Here is a 25,459-nt window from a genome sequence, read left to right as displayed (position 1 = left end):
AACAGTGATGGATTTAAGCAAATTAATTTAGTTCTCACAGTTTTACAGATTATAGCTAAAAGAAAAGGACAACATTATAGTATAAGAAATATTGCATTACTGTTTTAACACCACACCCCCAGGGAGTCCAAGGACTCATTGAGGGAGGGCACCTACTCTATAGCTCTGTCTTCACTATTCAATCCACCAACTGACCTCAACGCCATCTACCGCCAACCACCACTAGTATTTCCACAGACACTCACAAACATACATGCCCGTGGTGGGATTCAAACCCGCAGCCTTACTGCTGGAGAGCGGATATGCTAACCACTCGACCAGCCAGGCCAGAATAGTAGGGGAGATTTGTCTTTGCATTTAAACAAGAGTTTGAGGAGAAAACTGACATTTTTGTATTTTCTTTGAGATGCTACCGTTGTTTCATCAGGATGAGAGAGAGGGTATGGCAAAGTTTTGTTCAACAGCCTTGTCAAGGGACTTTGAAGGCTTGACTGCCATTAGAGTAGCATGCAAAACTTTAGTGCATTTGGCCCTTACAAAGTATGCTTCAGATTTGTTGATGATTTTTTGCATTTGTTTCATGATCTTTAGCTTTGAGCCATTGATAAGATACTGTATTTTTCGCTTAGACTTTGGCACACTTGTTAAAAAAAACCAAAAAAAACCAAGGCTTGAATAAGGGTTAGGAATTTTAAGTGGAATGGGAAAGCAGTGGCACTCACCCCAAGAATAATATGCTACTCAATCAGAATATGTGCTTGGATTAGGAGAGTGAAAGCAGTAATCAGACCACAGAAAATAGGCATAGAAATCCTGTTCATCGCAGCTGGTACTACGAGATACAAGGTTGTGACTAGCTGCATCCTGGAAAAAAGATGATCTGCAGAAAAAGAAATGTGGACAAGGTTATAGTTAGTGTTGCCAAGAGGAGAGCTAATGTCAGCACTGTACCATATTTACCCGAATATAACTTGCACTTTTTTCCCCAAAATTAAAATGAAAAAATCATGGTGTGAGAATTTTTCAGGAAAAAACTAAATCGATGTTTATAATTAAATCCTCAGTATTCATTATAATTTATATTTGTTCACATTATTTATAAAATAAATGCATTTAAATTTTAATTATCAGTGTTATTTAAACAGTAGGCTGCTCACTGATATATTTGAATCTTTAGGGGCAATGCTTTTATAATTAAACTAAAACAGTCATCTATCCAAATAGCATCATCTTCAATTTCATCTAGGGCATTAGAGATGCTGTTTTTTTTTTTTTTTTTTTAAATCTTGGCAATTATTTCTGGAAAAATCATGTCCCAAGCTCTCAAAATCCAGTTGCACAACAGTTCTAATGATGGTCTGTTAATCTTCCTTGCCAGAGTCAGGTCATGGCTGCCATTCACTGAGTGTAGAACCTAAACCTCACCTGAATATGTCATCTGTTTTTAGTTGTATGTCAGCAAATCAAATCGGAGGTACAGGAAGATGGTTGGAGTAAAATCAGGTGAGAGAGAGAAAGGTACTCATTATATCTGCCATTATTCATCATCTATGTGGATCACATTATGAAGGAAAGTGGCATTGATCCTTATATCATAATTGGAGATGTTAATCCCAGCTCATTAATTTATTCAGACAGTGTTATACTCTTAAATAAATATCCTGTACTAGTCTGCAAGATTTCTTCACTAAGTTGAATAATTGATATAACAGATTTGGCATGAACATCATTAGTAGTAAGAGACAAAGATTATGAAAACAGAAGACTAAAAAGTTAGCTGTATTCTGAATAGAGAACTTGTGAAACAAGTAAAATATTTTAGCTATTGACACAGTTCCAAGATTAGAGTAGAAGTCAATGCTCTCACCCCCACATTTCCTCTTTTGGTTGCTTCCATCTCTATGCATATGATTGGTGCAGTATTAACAACAAAGGCAAGTCGACAATTGTTGAGTTGAAATGCTGATTCTCTTCAACTGAATTCCAAAATATCTGAAGCTGCTATAACAACATTCACTGTCTATTTCTTAATTTTTTAAACATTTTTCTTGTGCGAACTATATGCAAAACTTTTTAATTTCTATTTTCGTGAAATGAAATCAGGAGTGCAAGATATACACGAGGGCAAGTTATATTCGAGTAAATACAGTATTTAGAAAAAGAGCTGGGAGGATACAAGGGTAGAAGTGATGAACATTGGCCATCCTGCATTAGTTAGCTTATAGTGGTTTGTGCATTAATCCTGTTTTGAATGGGACTGTTCCATTTTAACAGATACTGTCTTGTCATCTCCAGACATTGATGTATCCTGTTTTTTAAAAATCCGATTTCCAGTATGATATATTCATAAATATTTGAATGAATATTATGAATGTTTGCAGTGTTAATTACAGCACTCTCAGAAATAGTATTATATTCTATAACTTGTCATATATGGATTTATTTCTATTGTCAGCGATGTTACTTTGAATGTGGCAAAAACACCGTGTACTGCTGTGTATTGTCGACATGGTATCAACTGTATTTGAATGGAATACAGTTAGTAATTTTTACTAATGTCATTGTTGCTTAGATAACTAAATAACTTATTGACAATGTTAATAATCTGTTATAGAATTATGTGTTATACTTTTATATATTTTTGAATTACCATTTATTGTTACAGTCAGCGCCGGCACCTAGTATTTTTCTTGCGTGTGCAATTAATGTTCGCCGCCTTTCCAAGAAAGTTTTTTTTTGAATAAAGTGTGAATAAAACAAACAGGAAATGAAAAACAAATGAAAACTGCTTTACAGTATAATGTTACCTATTGATTAGTCCTGCTTATACAATTTTTTTTTACACGGAACTCAACAATTAATCATAAGTTGATTTATGATACATCAAAAAATAAAGAACTATTTTAGGTATATTTTTGTAAATTTTAATCAAAAATTACAGTGATGTAATTGGGTCCAGGATACAATTTCAGAATTTATTTGTTCATTTCCGGGAAGATCTGAAAAGGCCCGAATGGAAGACGACGTACATTCATAATTATATGTACCATTCGTTGTTCGTTTAAACTCTTATCTCATATTTTTTTACATCTGTGTATATTGCGCACTTCGCACTCGCCACCAGCCGGGCCTGGTTACAGTTACAAAAAAGATTTAATTTGACTGTTAAAATCAAAAGCCATTCCCAAAGGAAGATACAAACTTTGTGAATGAGTGTAGGAAGAAATTACATTTTTGAAAGAGACCAAAATAATGGCTTGAAATGATTTAGTGCACCATATGTAATATGATTTTTATCAGACATGGATGTGCTGATGTTTTGTAGCTTATCAAACACACACAACAACAGTTCAAGTGAAAAAATAATTATTGCAACTGAAAAGGAAATAGTTGCTACTAATGAAGCTTCATTTGAATATTATACAGCAAAATATACCCAGTAGTTTGCAATAAATGGATTGCACAGTAATAATAATAAAAGCTGTATGATAAAGTTTTTCCTTATTTCCAAACCAAAATATAAGCAGTAATTGGGAATGTCTCTCCATGGTCAGGAACAAGTAATTACTGATATTTAAATTAAGTTAAATTTCTCTGCTTGCTAGTTGATAGCTACAGTGATCTTGACATAAAACTAGTACCAATTTTGTCACTATTTATCAGGGGGGGAGAATCTAAATAAAAGTATTGAAGTTATTTACTTATATTACATAGAGAAATATCTGATTTAATCACCAGTCATAATTAAATCTTTTGGATAAATTAAAGCCATTGGACAAAATTATCAGTCCTCCATTTCCAGTGGAGTGGATGACACATTATTGTGGTTCCAAATAAATACCACAAATTGTTTGCCAGTTGAATTTCGAAGTACATTCTTATCAGAATTTATTAACATTTTCATATTTATACTGTAAGGGTTGACCAACAACAATCATTTTGTGAATTTGTTGATGAAGAATATAAAACTATTAAGACACAGTAAAACACTAGTGTTATCTTTGTCTGTTTTAAAAAGAGTGATAGACTGTAATAGTATTCAAATGACTAAAATCATATTTTTCTTCCATTGATAGAAAGAGACAGAAAAAAACATCTAAATAAAAGTATTGAAGTTATTTACTTATGTTACATAGAGAAATATCTGATTTAATCACCAAATTAAATGATAAAAAAAATTGTTAATACAGTTAGAATTTTTTTAAATCCACTTTTGCGTATTAATATTTCTTAAACAGTCTTGTCATCTTTCTTCAGGGAACTGAAAGAAAAGACACACCAGTATTTGAAGTAAGAGCTGAGATTGACATCTCTGATGACAAAATTAAAGTGAAACATAATGAAGACTATTTACCTGCCAATATTGAAGAGTTATTGCATAATTTGAATCATTATTACGTGACACAGTGGCGCAACCAGGGAGGGGGGGCCAAGGCCCCCCCCAAAAAAGGAAATAAACACTAGAAAATTTTTTAAAAATTATTTCCTAATTAAAATTCATTTTTTTATTTATGTTGTCTTCTATTTCTGTACTACTTATCATGTATTGGAGATCGCTGCAGATGCTTAGTCATCGGTCGTATGCAATGTGTAGTGTGTATTTGTAAATCGCCTACTCAACTCGGCCCACTCCCCCCAAGATTAAATCCTGAGTGCTCCACTAACATGACACCTTCAAGGAATTTAAAGACTCATCAAGGGAGGGCACCTACTCTCTGAACTCTCCATCTCCACCACCTACAGTGAACCGCAACCACCATCATAATCTACACCAGTGGTGGCAAACCTTTTTATGTGCACTTGCCAAAAATTTACAAATCGAGTTGTTGACGTGCCAGGAGGTTTTTAATAGGGGAAAAATTAATAGAAAATTAATCTATTTATTTATAAATTTATAATATATATATTTATATTTTATAAAAATATTTATAATATTTATATATAAATTTATAATATTATTCAGTGTAAAATTGATTATTGTATTTTTAAATTGATTTTAATGATGTTTTGAAAAAAAAAATACAGTAGGTAGAAATATATTTATGCATAGAAGTCATCTGAGCAGGGGAAGCAGCAGAAGGATGTCAACTTGTCAGCGAAATGCTTACCGTATTTACTCGAATATAACTCGCACCCCTGCTTTTACTTTACGAAAAAATACATTAAAAAGTGTTGCATATACCTCGCACACGAAGAAGTTTTAAAATGTTCATGTTGAGGCGATAATAACTCACTACCCTTGTTTAACAACATGCCCTCCCCAACAGCCAAGTAGTTTTATTGTATCCCTGAATAAGGTACAGAGCCTTTTGCAGTCTGTGTAATATATTTCTCAACAAATAGTGCAATTAGTGACAGCTGGAATAAAAATGGTTAGGTTAGGTTAGGTTAGCCATATGCACAACATATGGCCCGCAGGCAGCACGTGGTCTTCAATGCTATTTATTTTGGCCCGTTTGCCTGATTGAAATTAATCATATGGGGGAATATGAAATTAGACGATTTGAATTAAATTTTTACTAAGACTCTGCATGTTTACGTTCATGCGATTAATGTCACAATCATGTTTCTTTCAACTTGACAATAAATTACATTTGGAGTTATTCCCACTGTTGTATTTAATGACAAATTATTACAATCACTTTGAGGTTTTGTTAGCACTACTGTCGCTGTGGGGAAATTCAACGTTACATCTCGGTGATAACGACTTGATGTCTACGAACGAGAACGAATCATATTACACAAAGTTGGCCGTGCCTTGACTTGCTTTGGGAGTGTAGTGGTTGGTTGTAGCTGGAGCAATACATTATTACATAACTGTTATCATAACCTGCATTATTGTAAGTTTTTCATCATTAGTTTTTTGTAATTAATATTGTCAATCTCGACACAATGAGCTTAAGTAAAAAGCGTAAAATAGATTCGGAACATCGAGCATTTAACCCTGAGTGGACAAACAAATATTTTTTTTATGTTGTTTAAGGACAAAATAGTGTGCATTGTTTATCGGGAATCTATCGCTGTGCCGAAAGAGTATAATTTGAGATGTCATTTTGAATTGAAACATCCTAATCTTGGTATGTTGGATGCAAGTGAAAAAATAATAAAAGCAGCAAAGTTATTGGAAGTCTTTAGCGGTGAGCAGCAAGCCTTTAAAAAAGTGACATCTGCAAATGAAGTTGCCACAAAGGTAAGCTTAAAAATATCACAAGAAATAGTTTGTGCTGGCAAATCATTTACTGAGGGAGAGTTGATAAAAAAAAAAAAAAAAAAGTGTCTGATGATTGCCATTTCCGAATTGTGTCCTGATAAGAAAAATAATTTTGAAAATACCAGTTTGTCCCGTATGACTGTTCAGCACAGGGTGGTTGATATTACCGAGGATCTTAAAGATAACCTGCAAAAATTGGCTAGTGAATTTGTCTATTATTCGCTTGCTATGGATGAAAGTACTGATGTGAAAGATAATGCACAGCTTTTAATATATGTAAGAGGCATAAATGGAAGAAGAGGACAAGGAAGACGAAGAAAATCTTGGCTGGCAGATATCAGACAGTGGACTAGTATGAACTCTGAGAGACTGCTCAGAATAGCTGAGAATTGCTCAAAATTTGCCAAGGTGGTCGCCGACCTCCAATAGGAGATGGCACTCAAAGAAGAAGAAGAGGCATTAATAAGAATTTTGAGGTGACAGAGGAGCTTGCTGGTTTGTGTTCAATGAAAGGAAGAACAACAGGAAAGGAGATTGCAGAAAATGTAAAGATGTGTGTAACCAAAAAACTATCCTTAAATTTCAAGAATTTAGTAGCAGTTTGCACTGATGGTGTCCCATGTATGTGTGGAAAAAATGTTGGTCTGTAACATTTATTGAACAGTATGCAGGTAAACTATTGACAAAATTTCACTGCCTAATTCATCAGCAGGTGTTATGTTCAAAGGTTTTGCAGTTTTATCATGTGATTAAAGTAGTATTTGCTCTGGTCAACTATATTCGAGCTTGGGGTTTGAAACACAGAATGTTTCAGGCGTTTCTAGAAGAAAATGATGCCGAGTACGGGGATCTACCATACCACACTGATGTATGTTGGTTGAGCTGCAGTAAAGTTTTATCACACTTTGTTGCTCTATAAAATGAACTAGTTGAATTTTTGGAATCTCAAGAAGATATGGAAAAATTCCCAGAAATAATGGATGAAGAATGGAATCAAGATTTATTTTTCTTGTGACATTTTGGGTCACTTGAATGACCTTAACTTACAGCTTCAAGGAAAAAATAAGTTTGTTTTTCAGTTAGTGTCTCTTATAAAGGCATTCAAAATGAAATTAAGTTTGTTTGAAAATCAACTTGCTAAGGGGGATATGTCGCATTTCTTAACTTTCCGACAGAATATTCCATCAGAATATCATTCAGTGGTGGGTGGAAAATATAAGAAGCACATATTACTTCTAAGTGAGGAGTTTCAGAAAAGAATGCCATTGAGTAATGAAGATGAAGCCCGCATAAAAGTGATTGAGAATCCATTTTCTGTCGAAGCAGGAAATCTACCTGTCGAACTCCAGATGGAAGTTATTGATCTCCAGTGTTCTGAAAACTACCAGGTCAAGCATAGGGAGAGTACTTTACAAGAGTTTTATTCTATTCTGGATAAGGATTAATTTAAAAGTTTGTTGGATACTGCCTACCAGGTATTTTGTATGTTTAGGAGCACATATACTTGTGAAGAAACATTTTCGGTCATGAACTTGAACAAAACCAAACAGCGTTCATCTTTAAGTGATATCAATTTAGAGGCCATATTAAGAACGACCACTTCAAACATGACACCAAACTTTGATTAAACAGTGGCAACAAAGAGATGCAATGTGTCACATTGTGACATTCAGTCACTGATATTTCATTGAGAATAATTGTGATATTCTCAGTGAAATTATTAGTAAACTTTGTGTTCCTGTTGAAGTGGTTTTTATTGAGAAATTTTGCAGCTATATCTGTTTGTAAATAATTTTGATTATAATTTTGATTGTAACTCTAAAAAATATAAATATGGATATTAATTAGTATTTACTGTAGACCTACTAACAAATTTACTTAAGTTTAGCTGCAGTGGACTAGTATAAGATTCAAGGTCCAAAGTGATCTAGCCCTTGGTCAGGTGGTCCAAGTTGGGTTTGGCCTTCAAAGACAATTAAGTTGTGTAGGCCTGTTGTATAGACTCAAGCAAAACCATATGTTGCACCAGAAACACAGTATCTAACTAAAAACCATTGTCCAATTTTTCAATTACATGAATGAAGTGTTTGTTTTATCATCATCATCATCAAATTCCTGATTCCTCAGGGGGTGTACAGGATATGATAGTACTAAATGAACTATTTACATCATTACTAACTTCCTATCTACAATTTTCCTCCAAATCAGTCTGTTAAATGTCAAGACTCCAATATTATCAGGTCTTATATTTCTGCCTTCTAAGGCACTTTTTACTGTATCAATCCACCTATATCTTGGTCTTCCTCTGGGTCTTTTTCTCTGCCAGCCTGGCAGAGAACACTTGTTTTGCTAATCTTTCCTCTCCCATTCTGCTTAAGTGACCATACCACCTGAGATTAGCTGTACTAATACATTCCTGGATGCTGACAATATCAAGTCCTTTCCTAATATCCTCGTTTTAATATGATATTGCCATTGATGCAATCTGTTCATGCCTCTAATCTTTCTCAGAACTCCAAACACCAAAATTTCAAATGATGGTGTTTGTTTTATTGCATTGAAATTCTCTGTGTTATTATGACAGATCACAAAGGCTAACTTCAAATAAAATTCACGAATTGAAATGCACCATATAATGAGTGTTTGAGTTCGCCTGCCTGCTCAAACACAAACAAGCAGCAATAAAATCAACCGAGGGTTGAAACTTTGTGCGAGTTAGGCCTGTCAGTAATGAGAAGTTCCGTCAGAACAATAAATGATACCCCGTCGTGAATGTGTTAAAACTAAGAAATATATAGTGAATGTTGTTATTGACAGTTTCAGATGTTATGGAATTCAGTTGAAGAGAATTAGCATTTCAACTCAACAATTGTCGGTTGCTTTTGTCTTTGGGTTGCGCGATCTTTTGTTAATACCGTACCAATCATATACACATCTTCATAGCTGCTCTCTCGTGTAAAACAAAATTTAACTTGTACATATTGTAACAATTAAAAAAAGTTGAATAATTTGTAAGCGTATAAAAGGATATCACTTGTAAATTGTTGATGTGCCAGCAAAATTCTCGGATGTACCACCTCTGGCATGCGTGCCATAGATTCGCCATCTAGGATCTACACCAACACCATCTACTGCCCACCATTAATAGTATTTTCACAGACAATCGCAAACATCCATGCCCATGGTGGGATTCGAACATACAGTCTTTTGGCTGTGAAGTGGATAAACTAACAACTCGTCCAACCAGGCTGGCCATCATGATAAACTATCATGATAGTTTTCTAATGGATTCAAATTTAAGCTTTATGGTGATGAATTTTATGATATGGTAACAGAATGAATACTAGAATGAGCTTATCCTTTCGAAGCATTTAATTCTATGGTCTAGATGGCAATAAATAAAAATGTAGTGTAAAAATATCACTTCCAAGACAAATAAACCCGCTAATCCCTTTCGACAACTGTAAATTCAGTCCACATTAACACACATCATAATCATGGACCGAGATAATTTATTTAATGAGTTCAGACTTCTTTCCAACATTTTCATAATGAAATTATTAGAAAACATTGTTAAATTTATTTTGACACTGCTTTTATAAATTAAAGATACCAAGAAATTATATTCTTGGTTTAATCTTTCATCTAAGTGTAAGCAAACAATGTTTGCAGGTGAAGTACTTCAAGACTTGGCTACTTGTATATAGAGGCTAATACCTTGCATCGTTTGCCTTAGTAATGCAAAGCATACGCCCTTTCAGATATGTATAATGCAATGCATTGTGGGAAGGGCTGCTACCCAGAAAGTTTAAACGTTTATTGAGGTCTCATTGCGGGAGCCAGATGCAGAAAGTTTGAAGTAATACAGAAGTCATATTACCCATATACTAGTAGTCGAAAGGTATTACACCCTTGAAAAGCCATACGGCTATTTTTCTGGCGACCTTAATTAAAATTAAGAGGATAAAAATCCCTTGTTGTTTTTCAGCCAGTAAGTGAAACTCTAAGATCGAGAACTACGATCTGTGAGTTTCATGCCGAAGAACTATCGGCGAATCCAAGCGTAAGTGACTACTTGGTAGTACAACACCAAGGCAACTCGAAGCAAAGGTGGAGCAAGCTCCCTCACTATCCTTGATATTTTCTCATAATGTAAAAACACAGCTCCTAGGAGATGTAATACTGTCATTACATTATGAGGAGAGGTCACTACTCAGATTGGTTTCAACCTTTTTTTGAGGTCTCATCAGTGAGTAGATATCACCTGGAAGATATCAAGGTTTAAGTGAAAAGAACTTGCATACCTTCACTATAGAGGTTCACTGGCTGAAAAACAATAAGGAATTTTTATCCCCTTAATTTTAATTTAGGTATTACACCTTATTAGAATCTATATAGATTCATTGATATACGGAAAGTAGTATATTTATGTCTGACAGGATGCTTAGGAGAGATTTTTTTTTTTAAAAAAAAGTTGTATATAAAAAGTAAGCACACAAATCTATGACAAGAATGTCATAGAGTGAAACTTTGTTTACAAATTCAAAGAATCTGTTGAAATGATATTGTTCAACATAAGAGCTAAGAAGCTGGGAACTAGTCTATGATAGACATCACATGGTGCAGTTCAAAAATGAGCCATGTGTTTGAAATCTCAGCATGATGTGCACCATGAACTTAATTACAGTTCTGTATATGGCAGTTCGTTTTTATTAAAATGTTTTATTTCTAATGAAGTACACCATGGACCACCATGGTATACAATTTTTACTATATTTTTTGAATAAACATCTCCACACCTGTAATAGAAAACTAAATATAATTTATTACTCCTATATATTTTGCTCAATATCTCATGAGCTGGGAAAAGACAGAAAAACAATATTTAAATTCTGAATGCAAGAACGTGTCATACATCATGCGAATGACATCATGTATCTTGGTCGCAGCTGTCGAGTAGAAGTAAACACTATTAGAGTTCAGAGACATTTAAATCAGACAGACTGTATCCCTATTCTAAGTTTTGAAAAGTGATTGCTGTTAATTGTTTATAATTTTTTATATATTTTTATTATTTTTAAGTTAATTATGCATCTATTCCTACATCTCTGAACTCCAATATCGTTTCCTCCTACTGGATAACTGTGACTGATACACATGATATTATACGCATGCTGTAAGACTTATTCTTGTATTCAGAATTTAAATATTGTTACCAGTTTTTCTTCTCCGTGAAAGAGACTCGTGACATATTGAGTGAAATGTATAGGAGTCCTGATCCTAATTTATGCTCACATGTAGACCTACACCTTTTATGGTGTAGGCATTCAGAGCCGAAATCCTATGGAATAGGTTGGTTACTCCTTATTCCTGGAGATATCCTATGTCTGTAGAAGCGTGTGTTCAGAGCTGGTTTGCCTGCTTGCTGGAGGAAAAACCCTGCAGTCCACGCCCAAGACCAGCTAACTTGGCTATGTCTGAGAAAGATCCTAAGCTCCTCGCGTCAGCGACGAGAATCGAACACAGGACACTCCTTTCACAGGCATATGGTTGCAGAGCACATAACCATGCGGCTTGTATAGGAGTAACAAATTATATTTGGTTTTCTCTTGCATGTGTGAAGCTATTGTTCAAAAAAATAGTATGTCTAATGCGCATGTCTCTAGGAAGCAACTACTAAACAGTTTTACTTTGTTTTCTCCTTGTGGTTCATACTGGAAGTAATATTGGGTGGCCCTTTAGCCACAGAGGGGTTTAAAATGTAAATAACTCGTAACTTAAAAAGAATAAAATAAAATTATATAAATGTTTAAACTCGGACTCATGGGCCACCGTGTACTATTTTTCATAGTTTGTTGTTGTTATTATTATTATATGGATATCTTCGTGGAGTCAGAAGACTCCTCACAGCACTCCAATACCAATCTTTATACACACAATATCTACCATACCTCTCCTTAAATGTGTTCACTGTCAGGGCACTTGCATCTAATCGTGGCAACTTATTCCATTCAATTTGCCACTCCAAACAAAATATCTAGTCTGCACATCCTTACTAACTACATGCTTACACATCTTCCAGAGGTGACTCCTAGTTCTCTCTATCTGTTTGTCGTGTATTGAAAATTTTCCTATGTGTCAATCTAAGAATCTCTTTAATAACTTTTAATTTTCTATCATGTCGCTGCTTTTCTGCCTATTGATTAAACTTGGCAACCCCCCCCCCACACACACACCATCAACCTGTCCTCATCTGGTGACGGTCTGTGGAATGCTCCACAGGCCATCACCAGATCGGTCACTCATCTCTGAATCCTCTCCACTGCCACCTCCTGATCTCCAAGAAACTCAGGTGACCAAATCTGTACACAGTACTCATGAGGGATAATAATTTGTATATTTACTTGTTAGTGTGTTTTTCATCCAAGTAATCCATCGAGCTATTGACCAACTTTTGGAATGCACTCTAAAATTTAACTCTGTCCACTGTTACTCCCTAGTCCATAGCCTCATCAATTTCCTGTAATTCAGTGCCATCAGTGTGATACACATCTGTAAACCTTTCAACACAAAGTGCATATTCTTTCATTTTGGAACTTTAAATTAACAACCATCTTTGCCCACAATGCCAATTTGTTTAAATTGCCCTGCAAGATACACTGATGTCCAAAACCTAAGAGCAAACACTATTTCTTAAGATTACACTGCAAATTCAGAAGGAACCACTTGTGGCAATTTCTATAATTGACAGCTTTGAGTAGAAAAGTGGGTACATGTTCAAATTTTCGAATTGTAGGCAAAGGAGTCATGCGGTAGCACTTAACAAGATAAATGGCAGAAGGGTGCACTAAGTGAACTGTGTTTGAATGATGCTCTTTTCATGAAGTAATAAAGTGACAAACTGAGATGTCTTGTAATGCCTCAAAGACATCACTAGATACTTTTACCGAGGAAGAATCATTGGAAAGTTTGAAGAAGGCCACAGAATTACTGATAATTGCCAGCATTTGAAATCTCAAATAACACTGCATCCAGGCTCTGAGCAGTGTTTCAAACCGATGGAATGTGTTCCAGATGTTTACTAAGAGGTCATCCTAGCTTTACCATGGAGCATGAAGACAGATTTTTTGGTTGCATCAGCAAATCAAAATCAACATACAATGGCAGGTCAGCTTGCAAGTTGGTTCCATTTAAGTACAGGTACGCAAATGTTTCGACAAACTGTGGTAAGATTTCTGCTACAAGTAGGCCTACATGCCTGTAGTCTCTGTTCCTTTATCCATAACTTATCATAGAGCATGTTTTCAGTGGTGTTGTATCCATAAAAATTTTACAAGACACCACTGGGCTAATGAGCTCTTTACAGATGAGATTGTTTGTCTTTCCTCCAGTTTCTAGATGACGCTTGATCCGCCATGAAAGTGTTAACTGCTTACCATTGCGAGAACATTCTTGAAAGAGATAGATACAGCGATGTGTGGCAAGGCATTATGCTTAATGGATGCACCAAGCTACTAGTGCTGGAAAAGGAACTCTGACTGCTAAATGATGTTGCAGCGAAGTTCTTCAGTTTCATGTTCGATTGTTCCGTGGGGCTGTAGATGTTTGCATCATCAGCAAACAACTGATTATCCCCCATTTAAATCTTTCTCCATATCATTAATATGCAAATTACTGAAGCAGAACTTATCTTTTTACAAAACCATGCTACTTACCATAGAGTATCCACCCACCCACCCACCGCTGGATTTTACTTTTCCATTACTTTAGTCATCACTCCTGAGATATTAGTTGGTCTGTAATTGTTGCTTCTGCCTCGGAGCCTGCCTTTATATAGTGGAATTATTTTACTCTTTTCCCTTCCTTTAAACCTTCCCAGAGCTGAGACCTGACTAAACATCTTCATCAGAGGGTCTGTCAGTTCTCTTGTACATTCACATAGCCTACAGGCAGACATGCTATCCAGTCTCATTGCAATGTACATGTTGATATTTTTCCATATGTTGAGCACTTCGTGTTCACCTACTTCAATTCTCACATTGGTTTCTCTCACTTAAGCTATGTTTATAAAGCATCCACCTGAATGATGCACCTTTGCAAATTGATCATTCAGCAACTCAACTATTTCTTCTAATTCTATTATCTACTTACCATCAGCATTGATTAAAATCATCCTTCATCATCAAATTCCTGACATGTACTCTCAAGGGGTGTACAGGATATTGTGATCGTACTAAATGACTGACTTCCTACCAACAATTTTTCTCCAAATCAAATGGTTATCAGCCAAGAATTCAACATTATCAGATCTTATATATCTGTCTTCTAAGGTACTTTTTATTGTATCAATCCAGCTATATCTTGGTCTTCCTCTGGGTCAAAACAACAGAGAACAGTTGTTTTGCTAATCTTTCTTCTCCCATTCTGTTTAAGTGACTATAACACCTGAGATTAGCTCTGCCAACACATTCCTGGTTGCTAACAATGTCAAGTTCTTCTCAAATATCCTCATTTTTAATATGATATTGCCATTGATGCCATCTGTTCAAGCCCCTAATCTTTCTCAGGACTTTCACATCTGTGGTCTCTAGTCTTCGGTCAAGTGCTTTATTTCTAACCCAGCTCTCAGATTCATAAGTTAAAATAGGCTTGAACACTGTCTTGTATATAGCTAATTTAGCATTTTGACTAATTTCCCTCTTATTCCATATAAATTTACTCAGTTGACTTCTTACCATACCAGCTTTGTTGATCTATTGTCTATTTCCATATTTAATTTACTATCTTTACTAAAAATTGTGCGTAAGTAGCTGAAATGTTTTACTTGTTTATAGGTTCTTCATTCAAAATGTAGTTGATATTTTCAATGTTTCTGACTATTTTCCTTTGTATTTGTCTTGTTATTGCTGATTTTCATACCAAATTTATTACAACTGTTATTCAATTTAGTCAACAAATCTTGCAGACTTGTACTGGATTTAATTAGAAGTATAACATCATCTGCATAAGGCATATGACAAGGTGCCAAGAGATAAGCTATTCAAAACTACAGTTATATATGCAGTCATTGGGCATTATATCAAGCAATTCTTAGTCTTTATTTGAGTTGTAAGTCAGCAGTTAAAATTGAAGAAAGTACAGGAAGATTATTTAATGTTAAATCTTGTGTCAGACAAAGATGTACATTATCCCCTCTGTTATTCATTATCTATATGGATCACATTATGTAGGAAAGTGGTATTAAACCTGATATCAAAATTGGAGATGTTAATGTCAGCTCTTTGCTTTATGCAGACGACGTTATACTTCTAAATAAATCTGCTACAAGATTCCTTACTGAATTGAATAACTGTTGTAATAGATATGGTATGAAGGTCAGCAATAACAAGAGAAAAAACAATGAAAATAGGCATAAGCATTGAAAATAGCAACGGCATTGTGAATGGAGAACCTATAGAACAAGTAAAATGTTTCAGCTACTTAGGCACAATTTTTAGTGAAGATGGTAAATTAAATATGGAAATAGACAACAGAATCAACAAAGCTGGTATGGTAGGAAGTCAACTGAATAAATTTATATGAAATAAGAGAGAAATTAATCAAAACACTAAATTAGCTGTATACAAGACAGTGTTCAAACCAGTTTTAACTTATGGATCTGAGAGCTGGGTCAGAAGTAAAACACTTGACCAAAGACTAGAGACCGCAGATATGAGAGTCCTGAGAAAGATTATAGGCGTGAACAAATGCCATCAATGGCAATATCGTATTAAAAACGAGGATATTAGGACAGAACTTGACATTGTCTGCATCCAGGAATGCATTAGTAGAGCTAATCTTAGGTGGCATGGTCACTTAAACAGAATGGGAGAGGAAAGATTAGCAAAACAAGTGTTCTCTACCAGGTTGGCAGGAAAAAGACCCAGAGGAAGATCAAGATATAAGTGGATTGATGCAGTAAACAGTGCCTTTGAAGGGAGATATATAAGATCTGATAATCTTGTAGTCTTGACAGGTAACAGAATTTGGAGAAAAATTGTAGATAGGAAGTTTGTAATGATATAAATTTTTGATGTAGTACTATCGCATCCTGTATACTCCTTGAGGGTACATTGCAGGAATTTGATGATGAAGAACATCATCTGCATAAAGTAAAGAGCTGAGATTAACAGCCAATTTTGATATCAGGTTTAATACTACTTTCCTTCATAATGATCCATATAGATAATGAATAGCAAAGGGGATCACGTGCATCCTTGTCTGACATCACATTTAACATCAAACCATCTTCCTGTACATCCTTCAATTCTAACTGCTGATGTGCAATTCAAATAAAGACTAAGTATTGTTTGATATAATGCCCCCATTGTCATATAACTGTAGTGTTTTGAGTAGCTTTTCTCTTAGCATCTTGTCATATTCCTTTTGTATACAAAACTTAAATACAGGTGTTTGTTATATTCCCATGATTTCTCAACTATTTTTTATAAAGTGAAAATCTGATCCTGACAGCCTCTCTATTTAGCCTGAATCCAGCTTGCTCTTCCCCAAGCTTAACTTCCCGAAGCCTTCACAACTGTTTCTCAAGTACACTTGCATAAATTCTACCAGGAACACTCAGTAAGGAAATACCTCTGTGATTCTCACATTGTTTTACTTAGCTTTATATAATATTGGTACTATGAGTGTTCTACTTCAATCATCTAGAATTCATCCCTCTGTCCAAGCCTTCTGAACTAAGCAGTGCAGTCACTGCAAGATTTTTATACCTTCATACTAGATGATTTCTGTTTAAATATCATCTACTCCTGCTGCTTTTCCACATTTCAGGCTTTTGATGGATTTTTTTTACTTCAACTATGGATAGGTATTCCTGATTGCATGCCTGTTTAGTGTTTTATTAACACTGCTTGTTTCATATAGCAAGTTTTTGTAGTATATCAAGGATGTCTTTTTTTCTGATTTTCATGTCATCTTTATCGTCTCTAATTTCTATTACAGCACTCTTTCCTCCATTTCTGAGCTTTTTTCACCAACCTTCAGAATATTTTGCCAATTTCCTGATAGTTATTTTTATGTCCTTACCAAAGTCTTCTCATGACTCTTGTTTAGCTAGTTTTACACAGTGTTTAGCTTTCCTTCATTTGTTTCTGTATTCTCTAAGAGCACAAGCTGACTTATCCACCAAGAACTTTGATATGCTTTCTTCTTTTTCTTCACTGCCTCTTCGACTTCATGCATTCTTCATGGAGTTCTGATTTTTCTATCCTTACAGACAACCTCACCACATGCCTATCTCTCTGAATCCGTGTTTTCTTCAGGACTTCACACTGAATCTCCAGGGTTTGGTCCCTGTTCTCAAACTAGTTCTTTCATTTTCTCTTGAATAATATTTATGTATTTTAGTCTACAGTTCACATCGGAGAGCTTCTCAACTTTTATTCTCTTTTAAATTTTCTTATATTCTTTTCAATATGAAATTCAGTTTTATACTGCTCAAGACTAAATAGTGATCACTTCCAATTTCACATCCTCTGTACACTCTGGTGTCCTTCACCATTGAGAAAACATCCCTATCAACAATAATGTAGTCAATGAGACTTTTCTTATTCTTTGCCTCTTCTCTCCATGTAAATTTTTGCACATTTTTATGTTGGAACATTCTGTTAGTAATAACCAGTCCGTGTCCTGAGCAGAAGTCCAACATGTACTTGCCATTGTTATTAGTTTTGCTCTTTTCTCCAAATTTTCACAAAATATTTTTATGTCTGACAATCATTTCCTACTCTGCTATTTAGATCCACATCAAGGACCAACTTTTCCGTTTTCATTGTGTCAGTTGCTTTTTCTAATGCCTCAAAAAATTAATCCATTTCTACCTTAGTAGAACCTTCTGTGGGACCATAGGTGCAAATAAATCTTATTGTCCAGTTCCCCATTCTGATATTTGACCAAATCACTCTACTTGATTTTGCCTGCCAGTCAAGAAGATTAGCCTCATATTTAGTGTTGAATATTCTACACCGTATTTTCCTAAATTTTCATTACCTGAATATAACATCTTATATTTGTTGCTCAGAAAGATCTTGCCAGTTATTTTCTTTTTTGTTTGTCACTCCTATTTTGTCGATCTGGTACTTATCCAATTCCTCAACTAGTTCCATTTCTTTGGCTTCTTATTTTGATACCGATCTTGAACTCTGGTGATGTTGAGTTGGGATATGTTTCAGGATTTGTTCTAGTAGCTGACTTTTTGTTATTCACCCTAGTTCCCTAGCATATACAGTGGGGGACCCCCATTGTATTTGTCTTGTATAACCTGGCAATGCCCAAGCCAGCATGGAAGTCTGTCATGTACTATCATCATTTTAAATTGTGGTTTAAGCCGGTAAGAATACAGTTGGGTTCGTCTAAATCCCAAATTGCCAGCCCATCTTTGTTTAGTATTCAGGTTGATGCCTAACAGGGTGCACTACGAGAAGGTAGGGATTGGACATTATGTCTGAAGCCCTCGTCTGTTCTCTGCATTCCTTTAAAGTCTATGTGGAAGTCTCCTCTTACTTATTCAGCTTTAACCCTTAAGTACCCCTAAAGTCATTCTTGTATAATAATTTTTCTTCATGCTACATATCAAAAACTATTTTGAATTCATTTTTGCCTTCTTAGCTAATTTTTCTCTCTTAATCTTTCTAAAAACCTCTCTAACCCTTCTTGCCTGTACTTTGTGCTTCTCGTGAGTATGCTGACCACCTTTTTCTTTATAATTTCCTCCACAATGTTTCCTCCCCCCCTTCAGCTCCTGTCTGTATCTCTACTCATCCACTTAATCCCCATATAGTTTATCCTTTTGACCAGTGGATGTGCAGTCTGATACTACTTCTCTCAGTTCCCGGTTACTTCCCATGTGCTATTGCCATTCATTTCTTGTAGCTTCTTAAGCCACAAACTGCCTCCTTAGTCATTCATTATATACAGTTATATACACCAGTTTTATATTTCAACAAAATCCCTTTCTTGACAGTGAATTTATGATTCTTTCAACAAAAGCCCTTTCTTGACAGTGAACTGATGCTATTACGAGATCCAGCAGTCTCTGACTCCTGTTTCAATTCATGATTTGCTGTTTCTGTTAAGTATCCCTTTATTAAGTGTATAAATTCTATTTTCATCTTGCCATAGTCCTATTCTTTCCTATGTCCTCATAGTTGTAATAATTGCTTGAATCTGCACACATTGTGCTAATTTGCCGATAACATCCACATCTCCAGATTCCCTGGTATACACCAGCAACCAACTGTATATTTTGTCCTAATAGTTACATATCTCGTAACCAATGCTGCTTCATTCATAAATGAAAAACAAGATTTTTTTTCCTGATTCATATACCTTCTCTGACTGAATCACTGGATTCCATTTTCACACTCAGCCTACACTGTAGTTCACAGTAACTGCGTTGTTGTGTTGTTCAATTTTCCAACCTGTGAGCTGAAACACTCCAGGCAGAAATATTCATACTTTATGACTAGCTTAGCACGTTGACTCCATGCTCAGCCTATACTGCATCTTGCAACAGCTGTAAATAAATAAATAATGCCAGCCTGGTTGGCTGAGTGCATAGTGTATCTGCTCTCCAGCCAAAAGGCTGCAGGTTCGAATCCTGCCATGGGCATGGATGTTTGTGATTGTCTGTGGAAATGCCAGTGGTTAGTGATAGATGGTGTTACTGTAGTTGTGGTCAGTTGGTGATTGAATGGTGAAGATGGAGTTGTAGAGCAGGTGCCTTCCCTCGATGAGTCCTTGGACTCCCTGGAGGTGTCAAATAATGATAATAATAAAAATCAGCTAATGCCTTTTTATTCCTGTATAGCAAGGCCATTTTAGCTCTATCTAACTTCATACTACATCGACACTGAGAGGACAGTTCAATCTCCACTGGTAGCCAGTCAAAGATAGCTGGCCCAAGACTATCATTAATTATACATGGTCCAGTGAAGAGAGGTGACTGACAAGTGCCGCCATCTTGTGGTCCCTAATCCTAACACTATATTTACTGTCTGAAAATAGTGTGAATTCTACGATTGATTTCCTTGAGTTTATAGGATGAAAAACCTGAGTTTCCAGGAGAAAAACACCTGCTTTGCCCATGCCAGAGATAGACTAACTTAGGAACTTGTCAAAAAAGGCTTAGTAACAGTTCCTCTAGTCAGCAACTAGAATGAATTTATGGTGCTCTCTCTTCAGGCAATTTAGCATTGTGGAAGGAATATGCCACTGAGATAATAATAAAAATAAAAAACATGGCAAATCAGAAATCTTGTCTATCTTTCATAAGTTCTTTCTCTCTTCTTATTGGCATGCCCATTATATATTTCATTGTTTTGCCTAATCTTATAACTAGAAATAATCCAGCTGCAATTAAGAGTACTTAACTTTTTTTGTTCGATCCAGTTCATTGTGTTGAATTATTATTGTCATTTTGCCATTAAAAATTATCTGAAATCAAAATTGAATTGCCTCTACAAATTGTAGCAGAGAAAAGAAATCTAAACTATCATTATAGAGTGGAGTTTACTACATTATATAATTTCAGAATATTTTGCCAAAGTATTAAATAAATATAATCACCCACCACATTTTAAACCACACATCAAACTAGTAATTCTCATCTATTTGCCTAAGGACAAACTGTATCCTGTAACAAATCTAAAGTATATAAAATGGTGTCTGTGCATGCTTACTATGCACACGCATGCATGAAGATCTGTTGACATGATGGTTAGGGCCTCACTCAATGAGTCTGAGGACTCCTTGCAGTTGCCCTTAATAATAATATCTGCCTTATTTCTTATGTTTGTTGTCATTATTATGCCAAATAAAGCCTTGCAGACCATATCTTTGATCCCTCATCTGAGAATTAAAGGGAAGAAAATTGCATTGCTGTGTAGAAGTTGTTGCAAGGCTATGAGACTGTTTCTGGAATTGTCAGCACTAATGACATACTCCTGAAACTTAGAAAGTATGGCTATGGGAGATCATCATTTTAAGATTGACTCCAAAATAAACTTCTGTTTATCTAGCATACAAGACAGGACATCACTTTTATGCTGTTATAGTTTTGTACTATTTCCAATATTACTTGATGGTTGGTACCATTCCTAATGTAGTTTTTGTGCTCTGAAGATAGTAGTTTGAAATTCATGAACATTTGTAAAATTGATTTTCATGTTGATTACAGACAAATGAAGACAACAACTGTGTTAGAAGTAATTACTTTAATTTCCCGATGTTTCGACCTTCATATTAAGGTCATCATCTGGAGTACACACACACAAGCTGTATTACATGTGTATACTTCAGATGATAACCTTGAAATGTCAGGAAATTAAAGTAATTATTTCTAACACAGTTGTAGTCTCCATAATTTGTCTGAAATGGATGCTGATCACATGTAACACTAAAGGGAAAGATTTATTTTCGTATGATTTTTTTGTTTGTATCCTTTGATACATTAAGATGAATAATTAGCTCAAATGCTAAATTTCAGAGAAATCCATCCAATTAGAACTGAGGAATAATGAACATAATGAAATACTGCACATACAGGGTGTTCGGGATAAATTTGACATATTTATAATTAATTATATTTTTCCGTAAGTTACATGTATTAACACACACTTCTCTTCATTTAAAAGGTTGGACCCTTCTTCATTCATATACAAGATGTCAGAAAGGATGGATAGCTGGAACCCACCTGAATCATGGAAGAGAATAACTTGTATCATGATGATTCGTGCCGGCCATCAAAATAAGGATATTTCGACTGCTGCCCAATGCTCCCTGAATACAGTAAAAACAATCAGGCATGAACTAGAGACTTGCAATGGTGACTACGAGGATGTAGCAAGAAGAAAGATCCCTAGCAGACGATCTGATTGCGTTCGTACAGCAGAATTCCTCGCAAATCTTCCAAGAGGGCCTCAGGTTGACTTCAGATGGCTACGTGGAGTTGCTAAACACTGTAGTCAAGCCCTGGATAACAAGGGTAGCCAATGGTAGGCCGTATGTATGGCAGCAGGATTCGGCCCCTTTCCACACCTCTGGGAAAAGTCAAAAATGGTTGTCTGAAAATTTCTACGACTTCACCAGTCCAAATGTTTGGCCTCCAAACTCCCCAGACCTTAACCCCATGGATTATTTTGTATGGGGCGCAGTTGAAAAAGACACCAATCGCACTTCCAGTAATACAAAAGCCCAGTTAATGGATAAAATTAAAACAGTTTTTGCGGCCCTTCCCAGGGAGACTGTAGCATCAGCTTGTTCGAGGTTCCGAAGCAGTATTGAAGCTGTGATCGATGCTAATGGTGGTTATTTTGAGTAAGTCTTGTTGATAGTATTGTAATTAACTCTGCCTGTAATGTTTTTTGTCAATTCATTAAATTTAATAGATACAAAGAAGATTTTCTTTTTCCTTACGAAACTGTCAAATTTATCCCGAACACCCTGTATATAATACAGGGTGTCCCAAAATTCACGCAAGAAGTAATTTTGATAAAAAACACAGGTTTTTAATTAAAAATTGTAATTTCTTATTGATTCATAAAGTATACAGTATAGGGTTATGCATGGAATAGCATATCGGGTAAATGGCCTCCACGGCTTTGCTGGCACATATGCACTCTTTTGTCGAAATTTTCCATGACCGTTTTGCATAAATATGGCTGAATTTCGTTGATACAGCGCTCAATTTCCCCCTTCAAGGCGTGGGTGGTCGTGGGCTTGTTGGCATAAATCTTAGACTTCAAAAAAACCCAAAGAAAAAAGTCCAACGGCGTTAAGTCACATGATCTGGGCGGCCAATTCTGATCACTAAAATGGGAACTTATTTACATGACCAGGAAATGACTTATGCAGTAATTGAATTGTTTCTCGGGCTGTATGGCATGTGGCACCGTCTTGTTGAAACCACATGTCGTCCACATCCATATCTTGCAATTTAGGCACAAAAAACTGGATTATCATGTCGCGGTAGCGAGCACCATTAACTGTTATTGCCTTACCAACCATATTTTCGAAGAAGAATGAACCGATGATGAATCCAGCTTAAAATCCGCACCAAACAGTGACACGTTGTGGATGCATTTGTGTCTCAACAATCACTCATGGATTTTGTGAACTCCAAATGCGACAATTTTGTCGATTAACGAAGCCATCAAGATGAAAATGAGCCTCATTGCTGAAGATGATTTTGTTCGAAAAATAAGCATCCACTTGTTGTTGTTCCATAATCCATTCAGCAAACTCTCTTCGCTGTTTGTGGTCAGTAGGCTTCAGTTCTTGAGTCAATTGAACTTTGTAAGCATAAAGATGCAAATCTTTCATGAGAATACGCTGTAGAGAGCTTCTCGAAATGCCCAATTCAAGACCACAGTGCCGAATTGATGATACTGGACTCTCAGCAACACTCTCACGAACCGCTTCGATGTTTTCTGTTGAACGACTTGTTGAAGGACGGCTAGAGTGTATAAGATCACTAATTGATCCTATTTTCTTGAATTTTTTAATTAATCTTTTCACAGTTAATGAAGTTAAATCACTATTCCCACCATATTTTGTACGAAAATTGCGAACTGTAGCTGCCAAACCTTCATTATTTTTAAAATATTGCTCAACAATGAAAATGCGTTGTTCTTTTGTGTAGCGCTCCATTTTTAATAACCCTGAACTGTCAGCTGTCACGCTGTCCTTTTTTTTCTCGTTGGCAACACTTTACCGCACAAATAGTGCTAAATTTAAATCTTGCGTGAATTTTGGGACACCCTTTATATAGAGCATCTTCGTAGCTCATTTGGAAGAACACAACACCGGGTCCCTTCATTTGGAAAAGACTTGTCTATAATCTTATGATAAGAGAAATCTTTATACTGACTTTTTCAGTTGAAAATGAGTTAGCTGGGCTAATACATAAGTAGTAGGATTTTCCTGTAAAATGGACAAACCTGCCTAAAACACCTACAGTTAACAGATAAAAATTCATTTGTTGGAGTGATTATACCATGGTATACCACAGTGAGTCCTTGGACTCTGTGCAAGTGTTATTAATAACGATGATGCAGACATATGAGTCTGCTAGATGCTTGTGCACTTTGAAATGCATCTAAAAATGGCTTTATTGAACCAGTTTGAATAGCTATAAAAAATCAACCAGCAGTATTCAGAATAAAAAGAATTGTACTCTTTGAAATAATTGTATTAATGGAAAAACTATTACATTTTTTTTGTCTGCACTTTTCTTTTTTCCTTATTATTAATAATATCAAAAACAAAAAATCTTGATTTAAGTGAATGCAGTTATGAAAATAATATATGCCATATCATTAGTATTACTTCCAAGAAGTATTGTATTGGAATTTCTCTTTTATATTAGTGGATTATTGATAGTGCTGCTACAGGAGACTGGCATATAGGAAAAAATCCTGATAGAAGAGCTAGAAAATGTATGGATAAGCATGGTATTCCCATGAGTCACAAGGTTCGCCAGGTAAGGGTCTCTTTTCTTACTTTGGACAAATATCAATAAATTTTTGAATCCCATTATTGAACTATTACGTGGAGCCCTGAATTAAAATAACATTTTAATTCAGGGTTTACCTAGCTATGGTATTATTCCTGTCATCTTCCTGTTTTTTAGATATTAAAATTGCTTAGCGACATTATAACATTTTATATGACTGTAGCATACATTTAATATTATAAATATTAATAATAAATAAATTAATTAATTATAAATATTAATATTTTACAACTTTCTGTCTGAAGTTCTAGTCTTCTCTAATATTCTGATTCCTGTTCCTTTTTTTTTTTTTTTTTTTATGCTGCCTATAACTTGATTTTCAGTTTTTGTTTGTTTGCCCTAGTCATTGAACTATTACGTGAAACATCCTGTTTCACTCAATATTATTGTCAGTCAGTATTGACATTGCCCTGTTGGAAATTGGGTCCGATCCATCTAGGATGTGAAGAACCTTTTTTATTGCTTTTCAACTGAAAAGCACTAATAAAAGCTGGTCTCATATGTAGGTAGAAGGGTTTTTCATGCTGCATAAGAGACAATCCAGCCAGAAGAATGTGCACAATTAGCAGCAGATGTAATACACAGCCTCATAGCTTTAGTTGCTTTGGCCATAACCCTAAATAACTAGTTCCATTGCTTTTCGATCACATTCCATCACTTTGCAGTAATGACTAAGT

At 35.4% G+C, this 25,459-nt stretch overlaps 1 protein-coding gene across 2 annotated transcripts in view; it reads left to right on the top strand.

The window, feature by feature from the left end:
• LOC150099058 (low molecular weight phosphotyrosine protein phosphatase-like) overlaps nt 1–25,459 on the top strand; it is an 80,593-nt gene that overhangs the window by 16,604 nt on the left and 38,530 nt on the right. For both annotated transcript variants that reach the window (XM_090405702.1, XM_090405703.1), the window contains one exon: nt 24,636–24,749. In XM_090405702.1, the coding sequence (XP_090261828.1) occupies nt 24,636–24,749 (114 nt within the window). The remainder of the gene's footprint in view (nt 1–24,635; nt 24,750–25,459) is intronic.

This window comes from Typopeltis vanoorti, chromosome 15 (assembly GCF_054136105.1).
Source record: "Typopeltis vanoorti isolate ZY-2024b chromosome 15, IOZ_Tvanoo_1.0, whole genome shotgun sequence".
Lineage (NCBI taxonomy): Eukaryota > Metazoa > Arthropoda > Arachnida > Uropygi > Thelyphonidae > Typopeltis > Typopeltis vanoorti.
Note: the sequence above shows the minus strand (reverse complement) of the source record. Positions and strands in the feature narration are given on the sequence as shown.